This window comes from Citrus sinensis, chromosome 7, assembly GCF_022201045.2.
Source record: "Citrus sinensis cultivar Valencia sweet orange chromosome 7, DVS_A1.0, whole genome shotgun sequence".
Lineage (NCBI taxonomy): Eukaryota > Viridiplantae > Streptophyta > Magnoliopsida > Sapindales > Rutaceae > Citrus > Citrus sinensis.
In genome coordinates, this window is record NC_068562.1 from 27,871,409 (window position 1) to 27,895,072 (window position 23,664).

General features: G+C 36.2%; 3 protein-coding genes across 3 annotated transcripts; 1 reads left to right on the forward strand and 2 right to left on the reverse strand.

Moving 5' to 3' along the window:
• Positions 1-940: 940 nt before the first annotated feature.
• LOC107176728 (uncharacterized) lies at positions 941-3,636 on the reverse strand. Its single transcript, XM_025095127.2, has 2 exons — positions 3,167-3,636; positions 941-3,013 (listed from the first exon to the last, which is right to left on the reverse strand). The coding sequence occupies exons 1-2, from the start codon at positions 3,535-3,537 to the stop codon at positions 1,366-1,368; spliced, it is 2,019 nt and encodes a 672-aa protein (XP_024950895.1). The 5' UTR covers positions 3,538-3,636; the 3' UTR covers positions 941-1,365.
• A 7,955-nt stretch (positions 3,637-11,591) lies between these two features.
• LOC107176718 (uncharacterized) lies at positions 11,592-13,748 on the forward strand. Its single transcript, XM_015529557.1, has one exon. The coding sequence runs from the start codon at positions 11,592-11,594 to the stop codon at positions 13,746-13,748; it is 2,157 nt and encodes a 718-aa protein (XP_015385043.1).
• Positions 13,749-20,847: 7,099 nt separating this feature from the next.
• On the reverse strand, positions 20,848-23,150 carry LOC102620009 (uncharacterized). Its single transcript, XM_025096464.1, has 2 exons — positions 22,177-23,150; positions 20,848-22,072 (listed from the first exon to the last, which is right to left on the reverse strand). The coding sequence occupies exons 1-2, from the start codon at positions 23,148-23,150 to the stop codon at positions 20,848-20,850; spliced, it is 2,199 nt and encodes a 732-aa protein (XP_024952232.1).
• Between the last annotated feature and the right edge of the window lie 514 nt (positions 23,151-23,664).

The following is a 23,664-nucleotide window of genomic DNA, read 5'->3' on the forward strand; positions in this document are numbered from 1 at the left end:
AACATAATTTGGGGCCAGATTTTTAAATAAGCGAATTTGTTTAGCAATCAGGCACCCCACTCAATTCCACGCAAATTAAAGGGTATCATTTGAACGTGATCAGTTGCGACTTGCGAGACCAGAATTTTGGTTTGACAGGGGTAACAATAGGAAGATTACAAACTTGATTAGGATAAAACGTAAATCTGTAAAATTGAAGAGGCTAATAATTAATGAGGGGCTGGTTGCAAAATTCACATAAAATAAGTAAATTTTCAATTTAATCTTTTCATTTTTTTTTTTGGGGGACGTGGTCAATGCAGGTGGTTTTACTTCTGCTCTTGGATGTGATCCATGGACTTTTTACTTCTATGACAAATGACCAACTGAACTATCTTTTGTGATTTCTTTTTAATAATTGATTATTTGAGAATCAATTAAAATCCCGAACAAGCGCCTCATTTCATTGATAACTCCATAATTGATGTTCTCAGAGAAAAACCATTTACTCTCACTTCCTCCAAAACCTTTGTTGTTCAAGCAATGAAAAATCATTGTGGATGAGGTAAGTATATAGTTAAACACAAATACACAAGTAACTTGTTCAAAGAAAATTAAGTTACTTGAAAATACATAAAATTAACAATTTTTCGAAGAAGCTTAAAAAAGAGTAGGACTGGGCACTTTAGGTTTAGTTAGCTTTTTAAGCTTGGGAGATTTTAAACCATACAAAACAAAATCAAATTAATTGGACTCAGTTCAATTTTGTTGGTTTTGTTTGGCATGAGCTATTTTGTTTCTAGCTAGATTTTTGACATAAATTCTAAGCTTTTTCTTATGGGCGTAATTCCAATTTAATATTTTTAAAGCCCATTTTCACTTTAGGAATTAAAAAATAACAAGTAGCTATAAAAAGTATCGGTGTTTAACATTTTTACTATATCTTTACAAAACTTCGTATTTCACTGCATTTATCCACCATTCTAAGTAACAGGATACCAATCAATAATTTCATTCGTTTCGTAACATCGACGAATCATTCTCAATATAGCCAATGTTACAAAAAAGGCCATCCAATTTCTGCACATTTACTATCTTTTGAACACATGACTGAAAGGGAGATCAAACAAAATCTGTATTAACTAATGCAATCATGTTGTCAAAAGTGCTTCAAAACTTGGTGGAGTTACAGAGCCAAGTTTGGGTGGAATTATACTGTAGTCATATGCAGCATGTCACTGCAGATCAAGGATACATGCCACAAATTGGTTATTAACGGTGCCTAGAGGGATTGGCTCGTTTTGGTCTTGCAGTATGTTGCTCATTTTTATAATGGATCTAAAGAATGTTAGTCGTAGCCTTCAACATATTGAAACAGAGACGAATTCAAAATGGTTTAGATTCCACAAGATCAAAATGAAGCAACAATAACCAAACAAAACTAATAAGCTCGCCACCATTAGTAGCCTGTTGGGCATGTGCTGTTGGTCTGCCATGACTTGCTCCATACGACAACAATTCCACCCACACTTTGCTCACTAACTCCCATTTCATATCCTTCTCCAACTTTTGAAGCTGGTTGGCCAACTTTGTTGCATCATTAAGTACAGAACACATTAACTCCCAATTATTAAATTCAAGCATGATTTTTTCACAGGCAAACTTCACTGGATTTGGGTTTAACTTCTTCCCTTCAAAGAATCTGCTGGCCTCAATACAGGTATCTCGCAGTCTAAATTTCGAAGCACTTGCCGTAGAATTCAGCACGGTAGGCTTCAGTTGTAAAAGATACAGCATGTAATCCGAGAGGATCTTGCTGAATTCTCTAGCATTGCAAGTCTTCTCATTTGAAACTTTTTCGGCAGTGTAGTAAAGGAGTTCAGTAGCAACGTGCCATATTATGACACTCTCAATAATACTAAAATCGCGATATGTTGCAGTCATCTTTTTCATGAATGCAGTGAGATCACCATTTGTATCCAATTCCTGTAGAGTACAATCGCCTGTAGGTGAACAAATTCTCTTGATAGCCACCTCTGGATCATTTGCATTCTGAGCTTTTCTTTTCATTTCGTGAAATAGAAACTGCCACAATTCTTTTGTCAATGGCTCAAGGGATGTTGATGTTTTGACTCTTATCTGAAACATAGTATCACCTAGGCCGAACAAAGCAACAAGTTTCTCGATCATAAAGTCTAAAAGAGCAATGATTTTGTAAATGTGCAGAAGCTGAAAGATTTGATAGATGCCACAATTATGAATGAAACCATTGATTGCAAAGCCGAAATGATGATTGACTTTGTCGCAGGCAAGATGTACGCTACTCTCGACTTTCTGTGCTCTGCTTGGAGGTGCCTTGACCCATAATCTTATCCAGCTGAGTCCTGAGACAGAACCAGACCATCTGCGAAATAAGAAAGGTGTAACCAACACCTCGTACTCGCCACCTTCATGTGTATGCTGCCATCGTGAGCCCTTAAGAATGATAAACCACTGAAGAATAGTAGCAATGTGGTTTTTGAAATTTCCAAGTCTTGATTCATTGTCATCATTACGGAGAGCACAAAACGTCCAATCGGAGAAAATGAGCACGGAGAAAGCTATGATGTCAAGAGCTATGGCACCCAAGAACAGGGTGTACGTAACACAAACATCAAACTCAATGAAACCATGCTTCTCAACTTGGAAATAGAAAACTGAAAGGGCTGCTAGAACTGAACCAAAACATATGAGCCGCAAGGTAATTCCCAAAACAGAGTGTGTTACCTGGATCTTGGTATACAAAACTTCATAAACCAAGTTGAGTTCAACCTCAATTATTCCCAAGGCATCTTCTGGACTAAAATCACCAAAGAAAGGGCCTACAAAATTAACCCTTTTAAAGTTGGACATGAGGTCGACAAGTATCCCCTTGAAAATTTTGAAGTATTGACAACCCACCTCCAGATAATCTGTGTCTTTCTTTATAACAATATCACATTTTTGGTAGTGCTTCACGAGTTCTCTAAGAGTCGAGTCTCGAAATTCGTCCACGCTTGCAAGATACAAAGCAAGAATCCTCTCAAAATACTTGATAATTCCAGCAATAAAAATGAGTATTGTTGGGATTAAAAGCTTGTTTCCGGGAATCGTCAGAAGAAAGATATAAACAGCGGCAACAACCTGGAATACGAATCCAAACAAGTACCTGGGCCAGAGTTCGTTATCTTCAAGGGCAAATGCAGTAATGGTGTCTGGACTGCCGAGGTGTAACAACAGAAATGGAGCCCAAAATGCCAAAAGCTCATTGCTCTCCGCTGGCTGCTTCGAAGGATGGTCAGGTCCGTCAGAAATATCTCCTGCTCTTTGAGTGATGAGTCCGACGCCAAAATAAGCAACCCAGTCAGCGAGCAAGTAAGCTGACCAAATCACCGAGATTAACAGTTTATTGCCTGTGGATTTTCGGAGGGGAGCGAACAGAATCAAGACAGTTTGTAATGAAAGACTGAACAAGATTATACCTCGTATGTTCCATTCATCCCATATTTTCCTGACACTTTCAGGGATTGGATTAACCATTTTTGCTCAAGAGTGGGGTGGCGGCTCTCTGAAAGGTGATGGGCCGTCATTGATTTATTTGTTCAGTCAACTTTGACGGTTGACCGACTAAAAAAACAAAAAACAATCTAACTAACACTTCTTGTTTTCGAGATGCATATTGACTGACCATCACGCGGATCAATATACGGATCTACGAACGACGAAAACGAGTAAAGTCCCGTTTGAAAACAAAAGAATTAGACTTATGCAATAAATTTAAGAGTTTAATATTGATGCCGCAAAACACGTTTTTATTTTTAAATTTTTTATTCCTTTTTTGGGCAACGTTATAATTTTTGGAATTAAAAAAAAAAACCTCATATAGCTACATAATTTATTTTTATTATTTATAATTTTAGTCTTAAAACACATCAATTTGTATACGATTATTTATACAATTGTTTATGTCTCTATTAGTGAAATCCTCTGGCGGTATTAAATAGTGCTCTTTTATTAGCTTGAACTTAAGAAATTTCGGTGATTAAAGACTTGAGCTGTGCGATTCCCATGTGAATGTATGTGGGGAAGTCTCCCCTACTACCCTTAAAATTGTTTAAATTCTCATATTATTTTTAGACTCTCAGATTATATGAATAGTTGACTTTAATTAATAGATTAGATACAAGTTGTTGTTGTTGTTATTATTATTATTATTATTTTACTAATTCACAACCGATATTTTTCATTTCTCATCTCTCACTTATTTTTTTCATTTCTTCCCTCTGTAGCTATGTCTTTCTTTGACTTTTGTGCTTATAGAACCGGGCGCTTATAAAGATTTAGTCCAGAAGATGCCTTGAGAATAACTGAGGTTGAAAGTCAACTTCATATATAAGAAATTAATATAATTATTGATCGAAACATTTTTATTTTTTTCTCTTTTAATTATTAGATTTCACCATATTCCTTGCTCAAAACAACACTGGCCCTAGGATGGATTTGCATGGAAAATACGTGCTCAACCAAAAAAAAAAGAAAAAAGAAACATTTAATTTTATATTATTTTTTTAAAAAAAATTTGTTTGAGCGGAAAAAATTTATAAAGAAATTTTGATATTGGGTCAATTATTATTATTATTATTATTATTATTATTATTATTATTATTATTATTTTACGGCCAATGAATTAAGTTCTTAAATCCACCGCTGCTTGGGCAGCAATTGGGCTAAGCCTTCACCTCAAAGATCGAAGCAAATTATATTTTGATTGCAGCAACCAAATTAGTATCACTTGATTATGGAAAACCTAATGAACCACACCCAATCCAAGCCAACTGACTTAAGATAGGTTGAGTGGATTATTATGAGTTAATTAGGTCAAATTTTTTGAATGGATAAACAATTGGATTAGAATAAATTTATTAAAGAATGGAGCTTTCAACATCCCTCTAAAATCATTATAACACCCTTTTGAATATTATTTCCTAAAATAACCTCAATTTAATTGATAAAGTACAAATCCATATTTTTAAATTAACCATCTTTTTGGGTGCTTCGTTTCATGTTACTGCGAATCGTGATTACTTCACATCTTATGTTAATGGTGATTATGGTCATGTTCAGATGGAAAATAAAGGGGCATCCAAGATTGTATGCATAGGAGATATTTGCTTGAAAACCAGCATTGGCTTTAAGTTATTGTTTAAAGATGTCAGATATGTACGAGATATTCGTCTTAATTTGATCTCTACAGGCAAGCTTGATGATGATTATACTAATCAATTTGGTGAATGAAAATGAAAGCTCACCAAAGGCTCTCTAATGTTAGGTAAGGGGAGGAAAATAAGCACCCTCTATGTATTAGAAGCCAAGATCAAGAAAGAAAATGTGAATGTGCTTGTAAAAGATTCTGACATTGAACATAGCATAAAAGGCTTTGTCATATTGGTGAGAAAGGATTGGAAACTCTTGCCAGAAAAGGATTTTTACCTAGCTTCGCAAGTATGCCCTTCAAGACTTGTATTCATTACTTAACTGGAAAGACACAAATAGGATCTTGGCTAACACATTCTATGTGTTAGAAGCCAAGATCAAGGAAGAAGATGTGAATGTGCTTGTAAAAGATTCTGACATTGAAACATAGCATAAAAGGCTTTGTCATATTGGTGAGAAAGGATTGGAAACTCTTGTTAGAAAAGGATTTTTACCGAGCTTCGCAAGGATATCCTTCAAGACTTGTATTCATTGCTTAGCTGGAAAGACACACTTAGTAGCTTTTAAAAGCTTTTCTCCATCAAGAAAGTTACAAATCCTTGATTTCATTCACACTGATGTTTGCATGATGCAAAGTAGATTAATAAAAGGAGCTGCTTATTTTATGACTTTAAATGATGACTGTTCTAGAAAAGTGTAGGCTTTTGCTTTGAAATCTAAAGACTAGGTGCTTGATATATTTAAATTATTCCATGCTTATATTGAGAAAGGGATATGAAGAAAATTAAAATGTGTCAGCATAGATAATGTTGGTGAGTACAGAGGACCACTTGAGTAGTGTTGCAGATCCCATGGAATAAGACTTGAGAAGAATGTACCAAAAACCCCGCAGCAGAATAATGTTGCAAAAAAAATGAACAGAACAATTGAAGAGAGGATCGCGTGTATGCTTTTTTATACTAAGCTTCCTAAATCTTTCTTGGCAAAGGTAAAATGTACTGTTGTTAACTTGATTAACTTTTTTCCCTTCAGCTCCATTAGATAGTGATGTACCTGAGAGAGTTTGGACAGGAAAAAATATCTCTTATAAACACTTGAGAGTATTTGGTTGTAGAGCATATGTTCATATCTCTAAAGAAGGAAGATCGAAGCTTGATGATAAAACCAAGGAATGCATTTTCTTATGCTATGGGCATGAAAAATTTGGGTACAAATTATGGGACCCGGTGGCAAGGAAATTAATCATAAGTAAAGATGTGAACCAGTTGGCCTAACACCTCCAGAACCACCTATACCACTAATTGAGCCAGAATTGAGAATATCTACTAAAGAACGACGACCTTCCACCAAATACCCTCCACATGAATATGTGATGCTTGTAGATGAAGGGGAGCCAGAATGTTTTGAATAAGCCATGTCTCATAAACATAAAAATGAGTGGGCTAAAGCAATGTAGGAAGATATGAAATCTTTGAATGAAAACCACATTTTTGACCTAGTGAAGCTACCTAAGGGAAAGAGGGCACTGAAGAACAAATGGATTTACAGGTTGAAGATTTGAAATTAACTCACAATAGCAGTATAAGGCTAGATTAGTTGTGAAAAGTTTTGGTCAGAAGAAAGGTGTTGATTTTGAAGAAATATTTTCTCCTGTGATGAAAATGTCTTCTATCCGAGTTGTTTTGGGATTAGCAACTAACTTGAATCTAGAGATTGAACAACTTAATGTAAAGACAATTTCTTGCACGGTGACTTAGAGGAGTAAATATACATAGAGTAGCTTGCAGGGTTTAGTGTCAAAGGCAAAGAAGAACTTGTGTGCAAGTTGAAGAAAAGTTTGTATGGGCTGAAACAGGCATCAAGACAGTGGTACAAGAAATTTAATTCTTTCATAGATAATTATAGTTTTAACAAGACTATGTGCGACCATTGTGTTTTTGTGAAGAAGTTTGGTGATAATGATTTCATCATTCTTTTGCTTTATGTGAATGACATGTTGATTGTTAGCCAGGATGCTAGTAATATTGACAATCTAAAGAGAGAATTAGCTAGTCTTTTGCAATGAAGGACTTGGGACCAACGAAACAGATTCTTGGCATGAAGATTTCCCGCGGTAGAAAAACTAGGAAGTTATGGTTATCTTAAGAAGTATATGTTGAAAGGGTTTTTCAATGATTTAACATGAGCAAGGCAAAATCTGTTTATTCTCCACTTGCGGGTCATTTCAAGCTTAGTTCCGAGCATTATCCTACAAGTAAGAAAAAGAAGCAAAAGATGAAAAAAGTTCTTATGCTTTAATAGTTGGTAGTTTGATGTACGCCATGGTTTGTACAAGACCAGATATTGCTCATGCAGTAGGTGTAGTCAATTAGTTTCCCTCCAATCTAGGCAAAGAACACTGCAAAAAGGTAAAATAGATTCTCAGATACCTCGGAGGTACTTCCAAGACATGTTTATGTTTTGGTGGTGATAAATCTGTGTTACAAGTGTACATAGATGCAGATATAGTATGGGATGTTGATTCCAGAAAATCTCTATTAGGATATTTGCTCACCTTTGCAGGGGGAGCAATCTCATGGCAGTCCAGACTTCAGCAATATGTTGCTCTATATACTATAGAAGCAAAGTATATTGCAATCATTGAAGGTTGCAAAGAAACCTTGCGGATAAAGAATTTCCTACAAGAGTTCGGTGTGAAGTAAAACAACTTTATTGTGTACTGCGACAGATAAAATGCTATTTACTTAATAAAGAATTCGACATACCATTCAAAATCCAAGCATATTGATATGATGTATCATTCGATACAAGACGTGGTTAAGAAGAAATAGTTACAGCTTGAAAAGACTCAAACAAAGAAGAATGAGCTAGATATGATGACAAAGTTATTGCCTAAGGAAAAGCTGAAAAAATTGTATACTGAAAGCGGGCTTCGTGATGCCCCCCCATATAATCTGAAGGGGGAATTTGTTGGGTCCATCTCATTTGGGTAGCCCAAGCCTAAAGTTGAATAAGTGTAGACAATTAAGCAATTAAAAGAAACTTAAAGGAGGCAAATGAAATTTGCCATGAAATTTGCCTATAAAGCAAGTGAAAGTCGCTGCCCTAAATAATGTGAGCATGCAGAAGAAGCGGCGGGAGAGAGAGAAAAGACAGTGGATGCTTTTATTTGGGAATAATGATTTTAATTTTTAATTAGATGATCAGAAGGCAGAATTAACTCTGATTTCTCCCAAATTTTGAGTGTAAGTTCCTAGCATCGCCCTCTACAATCCTGTTGATTTTATTTTTATTTTATCCTCTCTTTTGCTATTATTTGAGATACCCATTTGTTAAAGAGACAAATATTAGACTATTACTGTAAGCCAAGAATATTGAAATTTTTTATGTTGGTAGTCTCTAATATTATCTAGAGAAGAATTTATACTATAATCCCAATAATATAGTGGAAGATTTTATCGAACTACGATCCCGTGATTTTTCCTACTTTGGGTTTTTCACAAAAAAAAATCTGTGTTTCTCGTGGTTGGTGTTTGCTTTGAATTTTGGTAGTTTATTTTTCTGCTTGTTTATTTGTGGTACATATCATATTTTAATCATACAAAGAGGAAAAGAGTTTTATTTTCGCTTAATTTACAACTGGTTGTGGTAGTCCCTTTTCCCAACATCACCCATAAGGTTATAGATAGGGCGATGAATGAAAGAATTTAGTAGATAATGAAGCAAATGGACGGCTTGGCTATGTTATTGCAAGAATTAAGGGAAAGGCATATGAGGCTCAATGAAAGGAATCCTTTTAGGAATGCAGACATACTTAAGTCAAGCCACATGAAACAAGCACCAGAAAGACCTGGAAATGTTGTACGATTACCACCAGGAATGGATGATTTCATTCAAACAACCCAAATCTCACAACATAGGTGTGAAAGGAGAAGAACATCGAGTAAAGAGAGTTGAGCCAACGTTTGTTAGATGCAGAATGTGAAGGTGAGCAAGTGGCGGTACAGAACCCTGGTTGCGCTAGAGGGCTAGAAGTTGAGATACAAAGGCTAGCCCAAACCATTGAGGAGATGCAAGGTCAAGGGAGAAATTAAAGGTGAAGAATAATGCTAGATAATGAATCCTTACTATTAGCAAAAATCATTAACACCATGATTCTAAGTGATTTTCGCTTTTCGAAACTTCATTATTTCGGGAAAAGTAACCCATTAATGCACATAAAATAGTTTAATGAGAGTGTAGGAGTGCAAAACTTAACATCATTACTGAGGTGCAGAGCATTCCCCTTAACACTAGAAGAACGAGCAAGAGATTGGTTTAGAAAATTACCTCGGGAGTACAAAACCTAACATCTTGATCAGCGTTTAGTCGCCACAAATTTAAGCTCCTCAGACCTACGATGCCATAAAGATACAACCTGCCGATCCGAGTTGCATCTTGATCAACATCGATTACTAGCTGGTGAGTTGTAGACCGAAAGCCATCAAAGCTCCAAAGAACTCATGCATACCATCGATTAGAATTTTAAGATGATCAGTTCATGGTTTACATTAGTTGTGTGGTTTACATTACTCAACTGCATCTTTTTTTATGGTTTTACTTGTGTTTTGTGATTTCATTTATTATAGATTTTATAAATTTTTTTGTGAAAATTGTCAAAGAAGTCCCAAATTTGATTGCAATCTGAACCGATCTGAATCTTAACTAATCCAAAATAGTCATTCGATCTCAATCTAATCCAAACTATTTCAGATTGAATCAAGTCAAATTTAAAGTTTGGATTATAATTTGATGAATTTTTTCCTCATATGAATTATCTAAAATCTGATAAGATTCATCCGAATCCAATTTGAATTTGAAATTGCCCAGGCCAAAATTACTTGCTCGCCTCTTTCGTGGTGAGTAGAATAAACAAAATGAATTGTTTAAGGCAAGTAAATGTTTCAAGTCACAAAACTTGCTTGAGATAAGAAAATGAGCCTAAACTTGCTAATTCAGCTTGGCCATGAGCAGGCGAGTAGAAAAATAAAACCATGAAATCTTTCTAAGGCAAGTAAAGATTTCAAGTCTCAAAATCTGCTCAAGGTGAAATAAGAAGTCTAAACTTACTAATTCGGCTCGACCACCAGTAGGTGAGCAAAAACATAAAAATACGAAATCCTTCTAAGGCAAGTAAAGATTCTAAGTCTCAAAATCTACTTGATGTGAGATAAAAAACATAAAGTTGTTAATTTAGCTCGACCATGAGTAGCCGAGCAAAAACATAAAAGCACAAAATCTTTCGAAGGAAAGTAAAAGTTGCAAGTCCTGAAATCTGTTTAGATCATACAAGGAGCCTAAACTTGCTAATTCAACTCAGCCACAAGTAGGCGAGCAAAAATAAAAGCATGAAATCTTCCTAAGACAACTAAAGGTTCTAAATCTCAAATTTTGCTTGATATGAGGCAAGAAGCCTAAATTTGCTAATTTAGCTCGACCATGAGTATGCGAGAAAAAACATAAAATCATGAAATCTTTCTAAGGAAAGTAAAGGTTGCAAGTCTCAAAATTTGTTCATGTCACACAAAGAGCCTAAACTTGCTAATTCAGCTCGGCCATAAGTAGACGAGCAAAATATAAAAGCACGAAATCTTTTTGAGACAAATAAAGGTTTCAAATCTCAAAATTTACTTGGGGTGAGACAAGAAGCCTAAACTTGCTAATACTGCTTGGCCATGTGAAGGAGAGCAAAAACATAAAAGCACGAAATCCTTCTAAGACAAGTAAATGTTATAAGTCTCAAAATCTGCTCTATGTGAGACAAGAAGCCTAAACTTGTTAATTCAGCTCAATTGTGAGTAGGCGAGCAAAACATAAAAGCACAAAATTTTTCTACGGAAAGTAAAAGTTCTAAGTCTCAAAATATACTCGATGTGAGACGAGAAGCGTAAACTAGCTAATTAAGCTTGGCCATAAGTAGGCTATTGGAAACTTAAAAGCATGAAATCTTTCTAGGGCAAGTAAAGGTTTTCAAATCTCAAAACCTGTTTGGGTGAGATGAGGAGCCTAAACTTGCTATTATTTACTATAGTTGACAAGCTTTTTTTCGACAAATTTAATTGTTATCTGACAATAACTATAGACCGTTATATTCTAGAATTTCTCAAAATGTCAATAGCTCCCACCAACTTTTTAATTTTTGATTTGATGATGTTGGTACAACTGTCATTTATTAGATGTGCATCACAGTTTGAGAGTTTTAACCCCGTGAGTCAAGTCAAGGCGTCAATGTTGACTCGAGAAATGTATGACTGCTCCTCCGCCTCTCAAAAGAGTTATTAGCTCGACAATAGCAACTGTGAGACTATAGTCTTTAATCTTTTTACCAAGCAGGAGAGAAAATGGTTAATCCAATCCCGGATAGTGTAAGGAAAATATGGGATAACTGCAACATACGAGGTGTAATCTTGTTTAGTCTTTCATTGCAAATGGTGTTGATTCTGTTTGCTTCCCTTCGAAATGGCACGGGAAATAAACTGGTAATTTCGGTAGTCTGGTCAGCTTACTTGCTTGCAGATTGGGTTGCTAATTTTGGCGTTGGACTCATCACTGAAAGAGCAAGGGATACTCCTGACCATTCAAAGCAGCCTGCCGAGAACAATGAGCTTTTAGCATTTTGGGTTCCATTTCTGTTGTCACACCTCGGTAGTCCAGACACCATTACTGCATTTGCTCTTGAAGATAACGAATTCTGGCCCAGGCACTTGTTTGGATTCATATTCCAGGTTGTTGCCGCTGTTTATGTCTTTCTTCTGACGCTTCCTGGAAACAAGCTTTTCATCCCAACAATACTCATGTTTATTGCTGGAGTTATCAAGTATTTTGAGAGGATTCTAGCTTTATATCTTGCAAGCGTGGAGAAATTTCGAGAGTCGACTCTTCGAGAACTCGCGGAGCACTATCAAAAACGTGATATTGTGATCAAGAAAGACAGATGTTATCTGGAGGTGGGTTGTCAATACTTCAAAATTTTCAAGGGGATACTTCTCGAACTCATGTCCAACTTCAAAAGGGTTAATTTTGCAGGGCCTTTCTTTGGTGATTTTAGTCCAGAAGATGCCTTGGGAATAATTGAGGTTGAACTCAACTTGGTTTATGAAGTTTTATATACCAAGATCCAGGTAACACACTCTGTTTTGGGAATTACTTTGCGGCTCATATGTTTTGGCTCAGTTGTGGCAGCCCTTTCATTTTTCTATTTCCATGTTGAGAAGCATGGTTTCTTTGAGTTTGATGTTTGTGTTACGTACGCCCTGTTCTTGGGTGCCATGGCTCTTGACATCATATCTTTCTTCTTTCTCATTTTCTCGGATTGGACGTTGGGTGCTCTCGGGAATGATGACAATGAATCAAGACTTGGAAATTTCAAAAACCGTATAGCTTCTATTCTTCAGCGGTTTATCATTCTCAAGAGCCCACGGTGGCATTCACACAGTGGTGGCGGCGAGTCCGAGGTGTTGGATACACCTTTTCTGTTACGCAGATGGTCTGGTTCTGTCGCGGGACTCAGTTGGATAACGTATTGGGTCGAGGCGCCTCCCAGCAGAGTACAGAAAGTCAATAGTTATTTGCATCTTCTAATCATTGATTTCGTTCATAGGTCCGGCGTCCATAAAATCTTTGAGGATATAACCATTGCCACAAACAAGCTCATCCAGTTTCTGCGCATTTACAAAATCATTGCGCTTTTAGACTTCAATCTTGAGAAACTCGTTGCTTTGTTCGGCCTAGGTGATGTTTTGTTTGATATAAGAATAAAGACATCAATATCCCATGAGCCACTGACAAAAGAGTTGTGGCGGTTTATATTTGATGAAATGAAGAGAAAAGCTCAGTATGCAGATGATCCAGAGGTGGGTATCAAGAGAATATGTTCAGCTACAGGCGATTGTACTCTGCAGGAATTCGATACTAATGGTGATCTCATAGCATTCATGAGGAACATGTCGGCAACATATCGCGATTTTAGTCTTATTGAGAGCGTTATAATATGGCACGTTGCTACTGAACTCCTTTACTACACTGCCGAAAAAGTTTCAAATGAAAAGACCTACAATGCTAGAGAACTCAGCAAGATCCTCTCGGATTACATGCTGTATCTTCTACAATTGAAGCCCGCCCTGCTGAATTCTACGGCCAGTTTTTCAAAATTTAGACTGCGAGATACCTGTGTTGAGGCCAAGAAATTTTTTGAAGAAAAGAGTCTAAAACCAAATCCGGTCAAGTTTGCATGCGAAAAAATCATGCTTGAATTTAATGCTTGGGAAGTATTGTTATCTGTACTTAATGATGCAATAAAATTGGCCAACGAGCTTCAAAAGCTGGAAAAGGATATGAAATGGGAGTTAGTGAGCAAAGTTTGGGTGGAATTGTTGTCGTATGGAGCAAGTCATTGCAGACCAAAGGCACATGCCCAACAAGTTACTAGTGGCGGAGAGCTTATTACTTTTGTTTGGTTATTGTTGCTTCATTTTGATCTTGTGGAACCTAAATCATAAGTTGGAGTTCATGTCAGTGTCTCATCATGCGAGTCGTATCATTCAATGTCAGTGTTTCGTTATGTTGAAGGCTATATAATAACTAACTTAATTTGTACAAGGCATAAACGCCGGTGCCATATATTTTATATTTTAATAATGAGTAATGATATCTGATTACCACCATCACACCAGGGTGATGAAAACAACAATAGTAATGTGCGGTATATCAAAACGATATAAGTTCATGTTTGAAGGTGTCATTTTCAGATAAACTATCGAGCATATCATTACAACTTTTCATTTTAAATACTACAGCTAAAATAAGTTACCAAATATATTTTCATATCCACTAATATAATATCATAAAACAAATACAAAAAATTATTAAGAACAATTATTAGACCGACGTAGTACCAAACGCACCTTAATTGAAAACCTTATTTTGACGTTTTCTAAAAATAATCAAACTCTCAGTAGGCCCACATCTAAAGAAAAATTAAAACCAATTTTTGTTTTTGTTGAGAAAAATAAAATCACGTGGATCCTTCAATAGGATACCCTTATCACCACTGCGTGATAGCAATTTAATGTGCATCGTGAAGTTCCATGGGAAACTATTCAATTTTATTTTTTATTTTTAATCCTTCAACGTTGACTGAAAACATAAACCAATGCTCCTCCGGCAACCCAAATTCTTTTCTTTTTTTATGTTTTGATGGTATATAATAATATATTATATATTATTTGTTAATTGCTAAGTATATATATTGTTAAATGTTAATAATAAAATGAGGAAAATTCTTGTATGGAAAATTTTGGAGCTTAATTTATTATGTCCGTGGAAGCTTACATTATAAGTATGAATTGATTCTTTTTTGTTTTGTTTTTAATGAATAGATTAAGCAGATTATGCACTAAAATTAAATATTTTGCATTTGTACCACCAAACAAGTTTTTTCATAAAAAAAATTAATTCTTTTTTCTGCAACGTAATCAACTAATCATAATGTTATGATTGTTTGAATTTAAAAAAAAAAATCATATGCTTATGATTTATTTTTTGTTATTTATTTTCTTTAGGACCTCATGTCCTCTTTAATAACAATTAATCATCCACACAAGAGTCACGAGCCAACTCTAATACCGTCTGTAACAGCTCGAGCCTAACAACAACACGAGTTTCATTTACCATGAAGTTTAGTCCAAAAAATGCCTTTGAGAACAATTTGAAGTTGAACTCAATTTCATATATGATGTTTTCCATACCAAGATCCGACCAGTTACCACATTCTGTATTGAGAATTGTTTTGTGGATCAAGTCTTTTGGTTCTATTGTGGGAGCTCCTTCAATTTTCTGTTTCCAAATTGAGAAGCATAGTTTGAATGAGTTACATGCGCCTTCTTTGGGTGCCAATTTAGCCCTTGACATCGTAGCATTCTTCATGCTTGTTTTCTCTGATCATTCGTTTGTTACTCTCGAAAAGGAAACCATGAGTCAAGACTTGGGAAGAGAAAAAACTGCAGCTACTCTACGCAGGTTTCTTGTTCTCAAGAGCTCGGGATGGCAAGAATGTCACGCTCAACATTCTCACCTCGGAATCAAGCTTGAGGTGCTGGAAACACCTCTCTTGTTTCGCAGGTGGTCTGTGATGAGCATATAATACATACATATTTTACCATTAATTAAATAATTGTTAGTTATATTTATTTGTTATTTTTAATTAATTGAATTATTTTATTGAATAGGGAATGAATTGGAGATTATGGATAAAAAGAGCATAAAGGAGTTCAATTTGTAAGCATTAAAGATTAATTGATTTTTGGAAGGAATTAGACATACATGCATGTGGAAATCAAGCCAAGGAACCGAATTCAACAAGTAAATTCATCATGCTCATGCGGACAAAAGAGAGAAATTGATTTTAGCTTTTAGAAGGGACCCCACTTGGCTTTTACAATTGGAAAAAGGAAATCCTAGTACAAGCTTAATTGATGAGCACGTGAGTGAGAGTAAAGAAAAATAAAAGGCCAAATCCTTTTGGCTTTAGGATTGACAAGGTGGGGCCCATTTTAAAGGCTATATAAGAAAGCTAAGCTCTTGGCTTTTGGGGAGGGTAGCCGTCTGTGGAGGAGAATTCGGCTTTGGAAGAGAGCAATCCGCAGCAGCAATATTTCGGCTTCCCATGGCTGATTTTATTTTTTTTGTTGCTCTCAATTCAAGTATGTCTAGCTAATTTTCTTACACTGAGGTTAAAGATGAAACCCTATTCAATAAAATAATTATCTTTTTATTTAATTAATTCCCTATATATGTTCTTTGATGATTATGGTTTTTATTTCACATGATTAATTGGATGTTAATAAAATCTTTTCATCAATTCTGTCATGCATGATTGATTGTTAGGATTAATATTCGATTAATTCTATGCTTTGATCTATAAAGTTTATACATGATTATTTTTGATTTTATGTCTTTCATTAAATTGTTTACATGGAGTGCTTAGAAACTTTGACTCTTTGTTATTCAATATGTTTACATGAGATTCTTAGATGTCATATTATTAAGCAGAAAAATAACCTACATTAGATTTAATTACTTGGGCTTAATTGTTATATTCATGAGATGACATAGATTGATTTCGAGTTGTCACTCTAAAATTGGGGATTAATTAATAATTAGACAATTACTAGTTGAATAGTGGTGGATTCTGAAACCTTGGTAATTCTTATCTTATTGAATTCTCCTTTATTTTAATTGCTTCTTTAGTTTAATTGGTTTAATTTTCTTAAAAACTCAATTTGCTCAACTAGGTTAGAATTAATATTAATTTTAGATTTAAATTAGACTTTTTAATTTATAACAATCCCTGTGGGATCGACTTCGTTACCACTATTCTATCTCTAGATTCGTGCGCTTGCGAGTACATTAAAATTTTTACAACAGTCTGGCTGTATCTCAGGGTAGACACAGCATGATAAGATATTGACTTCATGCAAGTCCAAACAGAGTACAGAACTTCGAGAATTGTTTGCATACTCTTGCGTGCCGCAACAAAGTCATTTATTATTGGGCATTGATAAAATCTTTCAGAATATATCCACGACCTCAAACAAGGCCATCCAATTTTTGCTCTTTCACCAAATCATTGGTCCTTTAGGCTCAATATATCAAGAAACTCGTTGCTTTTTTGGCCTAGATGGTATCGTATTTGATGAAATCAATTAAAATAAAATCTGAGTGCGGGATCTCCTGAGGTTTGGAAGAGAATATGTTCAGCTAAAGGCTATTGAATTCCGGGGAATGGGAGAGAAAAGCTATCCCTGCTAAATTAAGTAAAGAGTTGTGATATGGTTGATGCTGCCATTGATGAAACCATTCTATTCCCTTCAACATAATAATGACTTTACACGATAGTACTCAAGATAATGAAACACTAATCACATTTGAAAGGATGTGACATCCATTACATGAATTCAATCATCCGGTTTAGGTTCCAATAGACAAAATGAGCCATCAATAGCCAAACAAATGTAATAAGCACTGCACCGATACTCGCTAAAGATGTGTCATTGGTGATTTGCTGCTTTAAGATGCTGCATATGACAACAATTCCACCCACGCTTTGCTCACTGTCTCCCATTTCTTTTCCTTATGCTCAAACTTTGAAGCTCTCCACCAACGTTTTTGCATCTTCAACTAGATGGGCATTCTTAGGTTGATTCAGTTGAGCACTTTCCCTCCCCGAAATCTATTTTGATTCTACAAGTATCTTGACATCCGCACTAAGAGTTTTCATTTTATTACTTGGCTTAGAATCCAGCTGTGCTTCCAAATATCATTTGCCTTATAATTCAGAATTGCAGGCTTCAGTACTAAAAGATACAGCATGTAATCAGAGAGAATCTTGCTGATTTCTTGAGCATTGAAAGTCTTTTCATCTGAAACTTCCTCAGCAGTGTCTTTGTAAAGGAGTTCAGTCGCGAGGTGCCACAGTACAGTGTAAGGGTTATATCAAAATTAAACTTGTAATCATACTCTTTTGGTAGCCCCTTCACGAATTTGGTGAGATCGCCTTTAGTATCTAATTCCTTCAGAGTACAATCGCCTTCTGCTGTAAATTTTCTCCGCAAAGCTATTCTGATATCCTCCTTTGAATCATGTGGAGGCTCACTAGGTATTGCGATACCTGTCTCTGGATCAGTATGTTCCTCTGGATGATATGCAGGCTCAACTCTTCTCTACTTTCATCCACATACTCAGCTTTTCTTTTCATTTCTTCAAATATAAACACCCACAAATCTTTAGTTAATGGCTCCTGGGATAGAGATGATCTTATTTTTATCCCATTTATCATGTTGGCCGAAACAAGCAATGATTTTGTCAATTTGCAGAAATTGGATGACCTTGAAGGTGGTAACGGCTGTAATATGAAAGAACTTAACGATGCCATAACTATTGCTTGGACGTGCCTTTATGACGCTCGGTCCTGAGACAGAACCGGACCACCTGCAAAACAGGAAAGGAGCAGCAAATACCTTGTGCTTGCCACTGCTGTGTGAACGTTGCCACCGTGATCTCTTGAGTTGGAGGAACCACCGTATAATAGAAGATATGCAGCTTTTGTTATGATTCCAGTGAGCAACAAACGTCCAATCGAGAAAAAAAAAGCCTGAAGAAAGATATGATCTCAAGGGCCATGACGCCCAAGAACAAGGTGTATGTAACCCCTACATCAAAGTCATTAAAACCATGCTTCTCCACTTGGAAATAGCAAACTGAAAGAACTGCCACAACCGAGCCAAAACATATGAACTTCGACATAATTCCCCGAACAGAGCCCGTTACCTGCTCCTTGGCGTGCAAAACTTCATGAACCAAGTTGAGTTCAACCTCAATTATTCTCAGCCCACCTGCTGGAGTAAAAACACCAAAGCGGGGTCTATCTGGAGGAAAATCTTTGAAGCTGGGGTAGAGATCGATAACTATCCCTCTGAAAATTCTAAGGCACTGACAAGCCATAACCTCAGGATCATAATCTCTGTCTAGATTGTTGCAAATGTTGTGCTCAAGAACTCGAGTAATCCCAAATTGCAGCCCAAAATCTTTAAGCCAAACCAATCAAGATGCTTTCCAGAATGAATCAGGATTAAGTCTAATTAACTTGACCAATCAGAAAACAAAGATGAGATCCTGAGAATGATGATGAACACAAGAATTAAAAGAACCAAGAACAAGACGATTAACGTGGTTCAGCTGATTTTCATCAGCCCACATCCACGGGAGAAACAATACTATCATTTTTTATTGATTATTAAAAAGAATCACGGAGAGCTACAGAGCAGCTCTCACAGGTCAAGAATATGCCCAATATAACAGTAATCTCTCTCTATATATGTCACAGCTTCTCTTTGTTAGTTTCACCAGAGCCAGCTGTTTCAACAGCTCTGTCACTAATTTTGATGAAGCCCAGAAAATCACGTGACGCACCCGAGCAATAACGAATTATAACAGCCTTATTTGCGCACGCACGGCTCATGATTCCTTAAAACAAAAACGGCATCCTTGCAAGTCATTTTAATGTGTAAGCTAATGCCCATCAAAACGCTATACTCCACGTCGTTTTACTCCAGTCCCAAAACGCAACAGACAATGTCGTTTTGCTAAATTCTGATTTGCTTCACCACACTTAACAACTCTCCACAACAAATCAGACCTGATCAGTATTGTCTTCCAACCTGTGTACTTCAGCAAACACACAGACCAGCCAGGCTCAAGCAGACCTTGAGCTTGGCTGTTGAAACTACCTTTGTTAGCATATCATTAGGATTGCTGTTAGCATGGATTTTTACCATTCTAACCACCCCCTTGACACTTCATTTCTAATGAAATGTAGCTTTATATCTATGTGCTTTATTTTCTAATGATGTGCTGGGTTCCTGCTATTGAAAAGAGTACAAAATTTATAAGAGACAAAAGAAAAAAATTATTTTATAGTGAAATTTGATTATCCTGTAATGAAAATATTTTATTAGTGATAATGTGCAATTTGTTATACTAATTTTTGTTCACCTATCACTATTGTTCTCAAAAGAAGTAATAGCTCCGCTCCCTTTGTTTATATATTCTTCCTTTAATATTTTCTATATCATCAAATATTATAAGAAATAATTACTTCACACGCAACAATTGTCTTTTTTAAAATTTTAAGGGAAAAAAATGCACATTGTACTCCTCAAAATCATTGACATGATATATTTATTCGTTTTCCTAATCATAAAATTGATTTCTTAACTCGTTCGTCGTTAATAATAATTTTGAATCTGAATATTAACAATACTTTGATAGGACTCCCTAAAATTATTATAAAACAAAACCTTATCCCTCGCAAACATTATGTGATGAATATGAATCGTCGATGAACCAAGCAACCCATTTGACCTAACCAAGCAGCCAGCATGTCTACTGCTCTGAGCCAGATTAGGAACCGCACTCAAATCTGATGACAAGTATCATAATGATATTATTTTAATTCACTTAATCTAACAAGTAGTATGTTGGAACAGTGAATTAAGATAAGGTGATAGATTTTTATAATCAACTTTTTTTTTCCATAAATAAGTGATTGATTGAGTTTGATCAAGATACAAATATTGATTCGTGCAAAATGAGTTGACTTGTACATGTATATTAATTTGATTCAGTTAATATAAAAATATTTTAATTTATATAACTATTATGTTTGAATCATGGTAATCCCTAGAGGCAGAAACCTACCATCTTTTGTGCTAAGATCATTTAAAAACAAAAAATGATATTTGGCCTGAAATTTCGTTAATTCAAATTTGACAAAGTTTTATTTTTATTTTATTTTTATTTATTTATTTTTTAGCAATGGGTCATAGCTCAGCAAAAGTTTGTCGGCGATGGACCATCTGTCAATTTTGGTTTGATTTTAATAGAAAAAGTTAATTTTGAAAAATTCGGTGAAAAGAATTTGGGGCCAAATATCATGTTGTTTAAGAACTAGTACAAGTAATAACAACAAAAATTCAACAGGATGATTCACTTCTAGTACACACGTATATACAGCATGACATCAAACCAACATGTAAATTTCTAGCCCGTAATTTGAGTGAACATTTGGCCATTAATTTCAGTTCTTGTATCCAGCTTATTATCTTCGAATTGCTCTACAAGACCAAAATGAGCCATCAATAACCATACAAAAGTAATAAGCTCCCCTCCCTCACTTACTTGTTGAGCATGTGTCCTTGGGCCACAGTGAAATGCCGCATACGACAACAATTCCACCCACACTTGGCTCACTAACTTCCATTTCTTCCCTACCTCTAACTCTTGAAGTTCTTTGGCCAACACGCTCGCATCAAACAATACAGATTTTGTTTTATCCCCCTTCACATCCCTAGGTGGAAAAGATGTATCCACTTTCAGAATGCTTTCACAGGCCTTCTTTACCTCATTTGATTTTATGCCTTTTTCTTTAAAGAATCTGACGGCATCTGCACAAGTGTCTTGCAATCTTATTTTTGCAATTACTGCCACAGCATCCATTATGGCAGGCTTTGATACTAAAAGATACAGAATGTAATCCGAGAGGAGCTTGCTGAATTCTCGAGCATTGTAAGTAATTTCATCAGCACCTTCTTCAGTAGTGTAGTAAAGGAGTTCGGTAGCAGTGTGCCATAATAGAATGCTTTCATCATAGGCAACATCAGCAATACCATAACTCTCTAGAACAACTTCTCCATTCCACTCCTGCAGAATCCAATCGCCTTTAGCTGAGCATATTCTCCTCAAAGCCTCAGGAGATCCTGCACTCAGAGATTTTCTTTTAACTTCATTGTATATAAGCAGCCACAATTCTTTAGGAAATTTCTCATGGGATAGATATAGTTCGATACTTATCTTATCCACAATACCAGCTAGGCCCAATAAAACAAGGAGTTTCTTGATTACAAAGCCTAAAACCCTGACGATTTTGTAAATTTGCAGAAACTGCATGCCCTTGTTTGTGGTCCTGGCTATAATCTGAAAGATTATATCAATGCCCAATTTTTTAATGACTTTATTGCAGCAGGCAAGATTATGCACTCTGCTTGGACGTGCCTTGAGGCAATATCTTATCAAGCTGTGTCCTGAGACAGAACCAGACCACCTGCGAAACATGAAGGGTGTTGCCAACACCTCATGCTTGATTCCGCGGTGTGAATGCTGCACATGACATTCTTGCCACCTTGGGCTCTTGAGCACAAGACACCAGCGGAGAGCATCGGCTATCCGGCTTTTGGTCTTCCCAAGTCTTGACTCAGTGTTTCCATCTCTGAGAGCAACAAACGTCTCATCAGAGAAAACAAGCACGAAGAAAGCTATGATGTCAGGGTGGTGGCACCCAAGAGCAGGGCGTATGTAACTCCAACATCAAACTCATTGAAACCATTCTTCTCCACTCGTAAATAGAAAATTGAAAGGGCTACAAGAACAGAGCCAAAAGATGTGAATCGCAAAATAATTCCCAGTACAGAATGTGTTACCTGGATCTTGGTATGGAAAACATCATAAATAAAGTTAAGTTCAACCTCAATTATTCTCAATGCATCTTCTGGACTAAACTCCGTAGTAAACGAAGCTCGTGTTCTGTAAAGCTGGCGGAAGCTGGAGATGAGATCGACAATTAGCCCTTTGAAATGATTGAAGTATTGACTAGCAAAGTGCATCACCTCCAGATAATCTAGTTTATTCTCAATATTACCAGGATCCCTATAAAAAAATCGAGCCTCTGGCACCAACGATATGCCTGTTTGAATATTAGCCCGAATATTAGAAACATATGTCTCCACGAACTTTGCGTAATTTGGGCCAGGGTCAGGTTTCCTAAGCATCGAGTCTCGGAATTTCTCCGAGCTTGCAAGAAACAGAGCACGAGTCCTCTCCACGTACTTAATAATTCCAGCAATAAAGATGAGTATTGTTGGGAACAGAAGCTGGTTTCCGGGAAGAGACAGGAGGAAGATATAACCAGCGGCAACAGCCTGGAATATTAGACCAAACAGGTGTCTGAGCCAGAGTTCGTTATCTTCAAGAGCAAATGCAGTTATAGTGTCTGGACCACCGAGGTGTAACAATAGAAATGGGGCCCAAAATGCTAAAAGCTCCTTATGCTTCTTCTCGGAGGTATCCTTTGCATTTTCTGCGATGAGTCCGACGGCAAAATTAGCAGCCCAGTCTGCAAGCAAGTACGCTGACCAGATTACGGAGATGATCAGTTTATTGCCCGTGCCTTTTCGGAGTGGAGCAAACAGAATCAAGACTGTTTGTAATGAAAGACTGAACAAGATTACACCACGTATGTTCCAGTTATCCCATATTTTCTTGACGCTTTCAGGAATTGGATTAACCATTTTCTGAATTGCTATAGAGATTAGAAACAACGAATTTTAGCGTCTAGCATGTTATTTTTCAGAGAATAAAAACAGGAATAGATAGATTGAGGTTTGTTTTACTTTTTGGGGTTGAAATTTTAATTCCTAGAAATTTCTGTTGTCAAAATCATAGGGGTAGTTGAATTAATTGGTGCAAAATGAGTCATCTCACTTATTTGTGGAAAAAGTTAATTAAAGGTAAAAAGAGTGCGTCGGCACTAAGGCCTACTGTGAACAGAAGGCGAACTCTCATCACTCAGTCACTGACCTTTGGATGATTTTTGGCATCTTGCATGGTAAAGTCTGGAACTTTACGTTTTGTGGGACCTAGTATATTATTCGATTGTAGTATGTGCACGTTAAAAAATATTGATTTTTTAATTTTCCTTTATATGCGGGCCTCGATTCCCGGCATTGTAGCGGTTATTGGCTTGTAGCCGTTGGATTTAGTAAAATGAATCCAACGGTTGAGATTGAAAATTTGAAAAAGAAA

What these genes read in the sequence shown, in the direction of transcription:
- LOC107176728 (XM_025095127.2), bottom strand. Translation starts at nt 3,537, where the DNA reads ATGGTTAATCCAATCCCTGAAAGTGTCAGGAAAATATGGGATGAATGG. An exon ending in GATAACGAACTCTGGCCCAG is followed by an intron (nt 3,014 to 3,166) that starts GTACTTGTTTGG and finishes GTATCTTGCAAG; the next exon opens with CGTGGACGAATTTCGAGACT.
- LOC107176718 (XM_015529557.1), top strand. Translation starts at nt 11,592, where the DNA reads ATGGTTAATCCAATCCCGGATAGTGTAAGGAAAATATGGGATAACTGC.
- LOC102620009 (XM_025096464.1), bottom strand. Translation starts at nt 23,150, where the DNA reads ATGGTTAATCCAATTCCTGAAAGCGTCAAGAAAATATGGGATAACTGG. An exon ending in GAGAAGAATGGTTTCAATGA is followed by an intron (nt 22,073 to 22,176) that starts GTTTGATGTTGG and finishes TGTTGCTCTCAG; the next exon opens with AGATGGAAACACTGAGTCAA.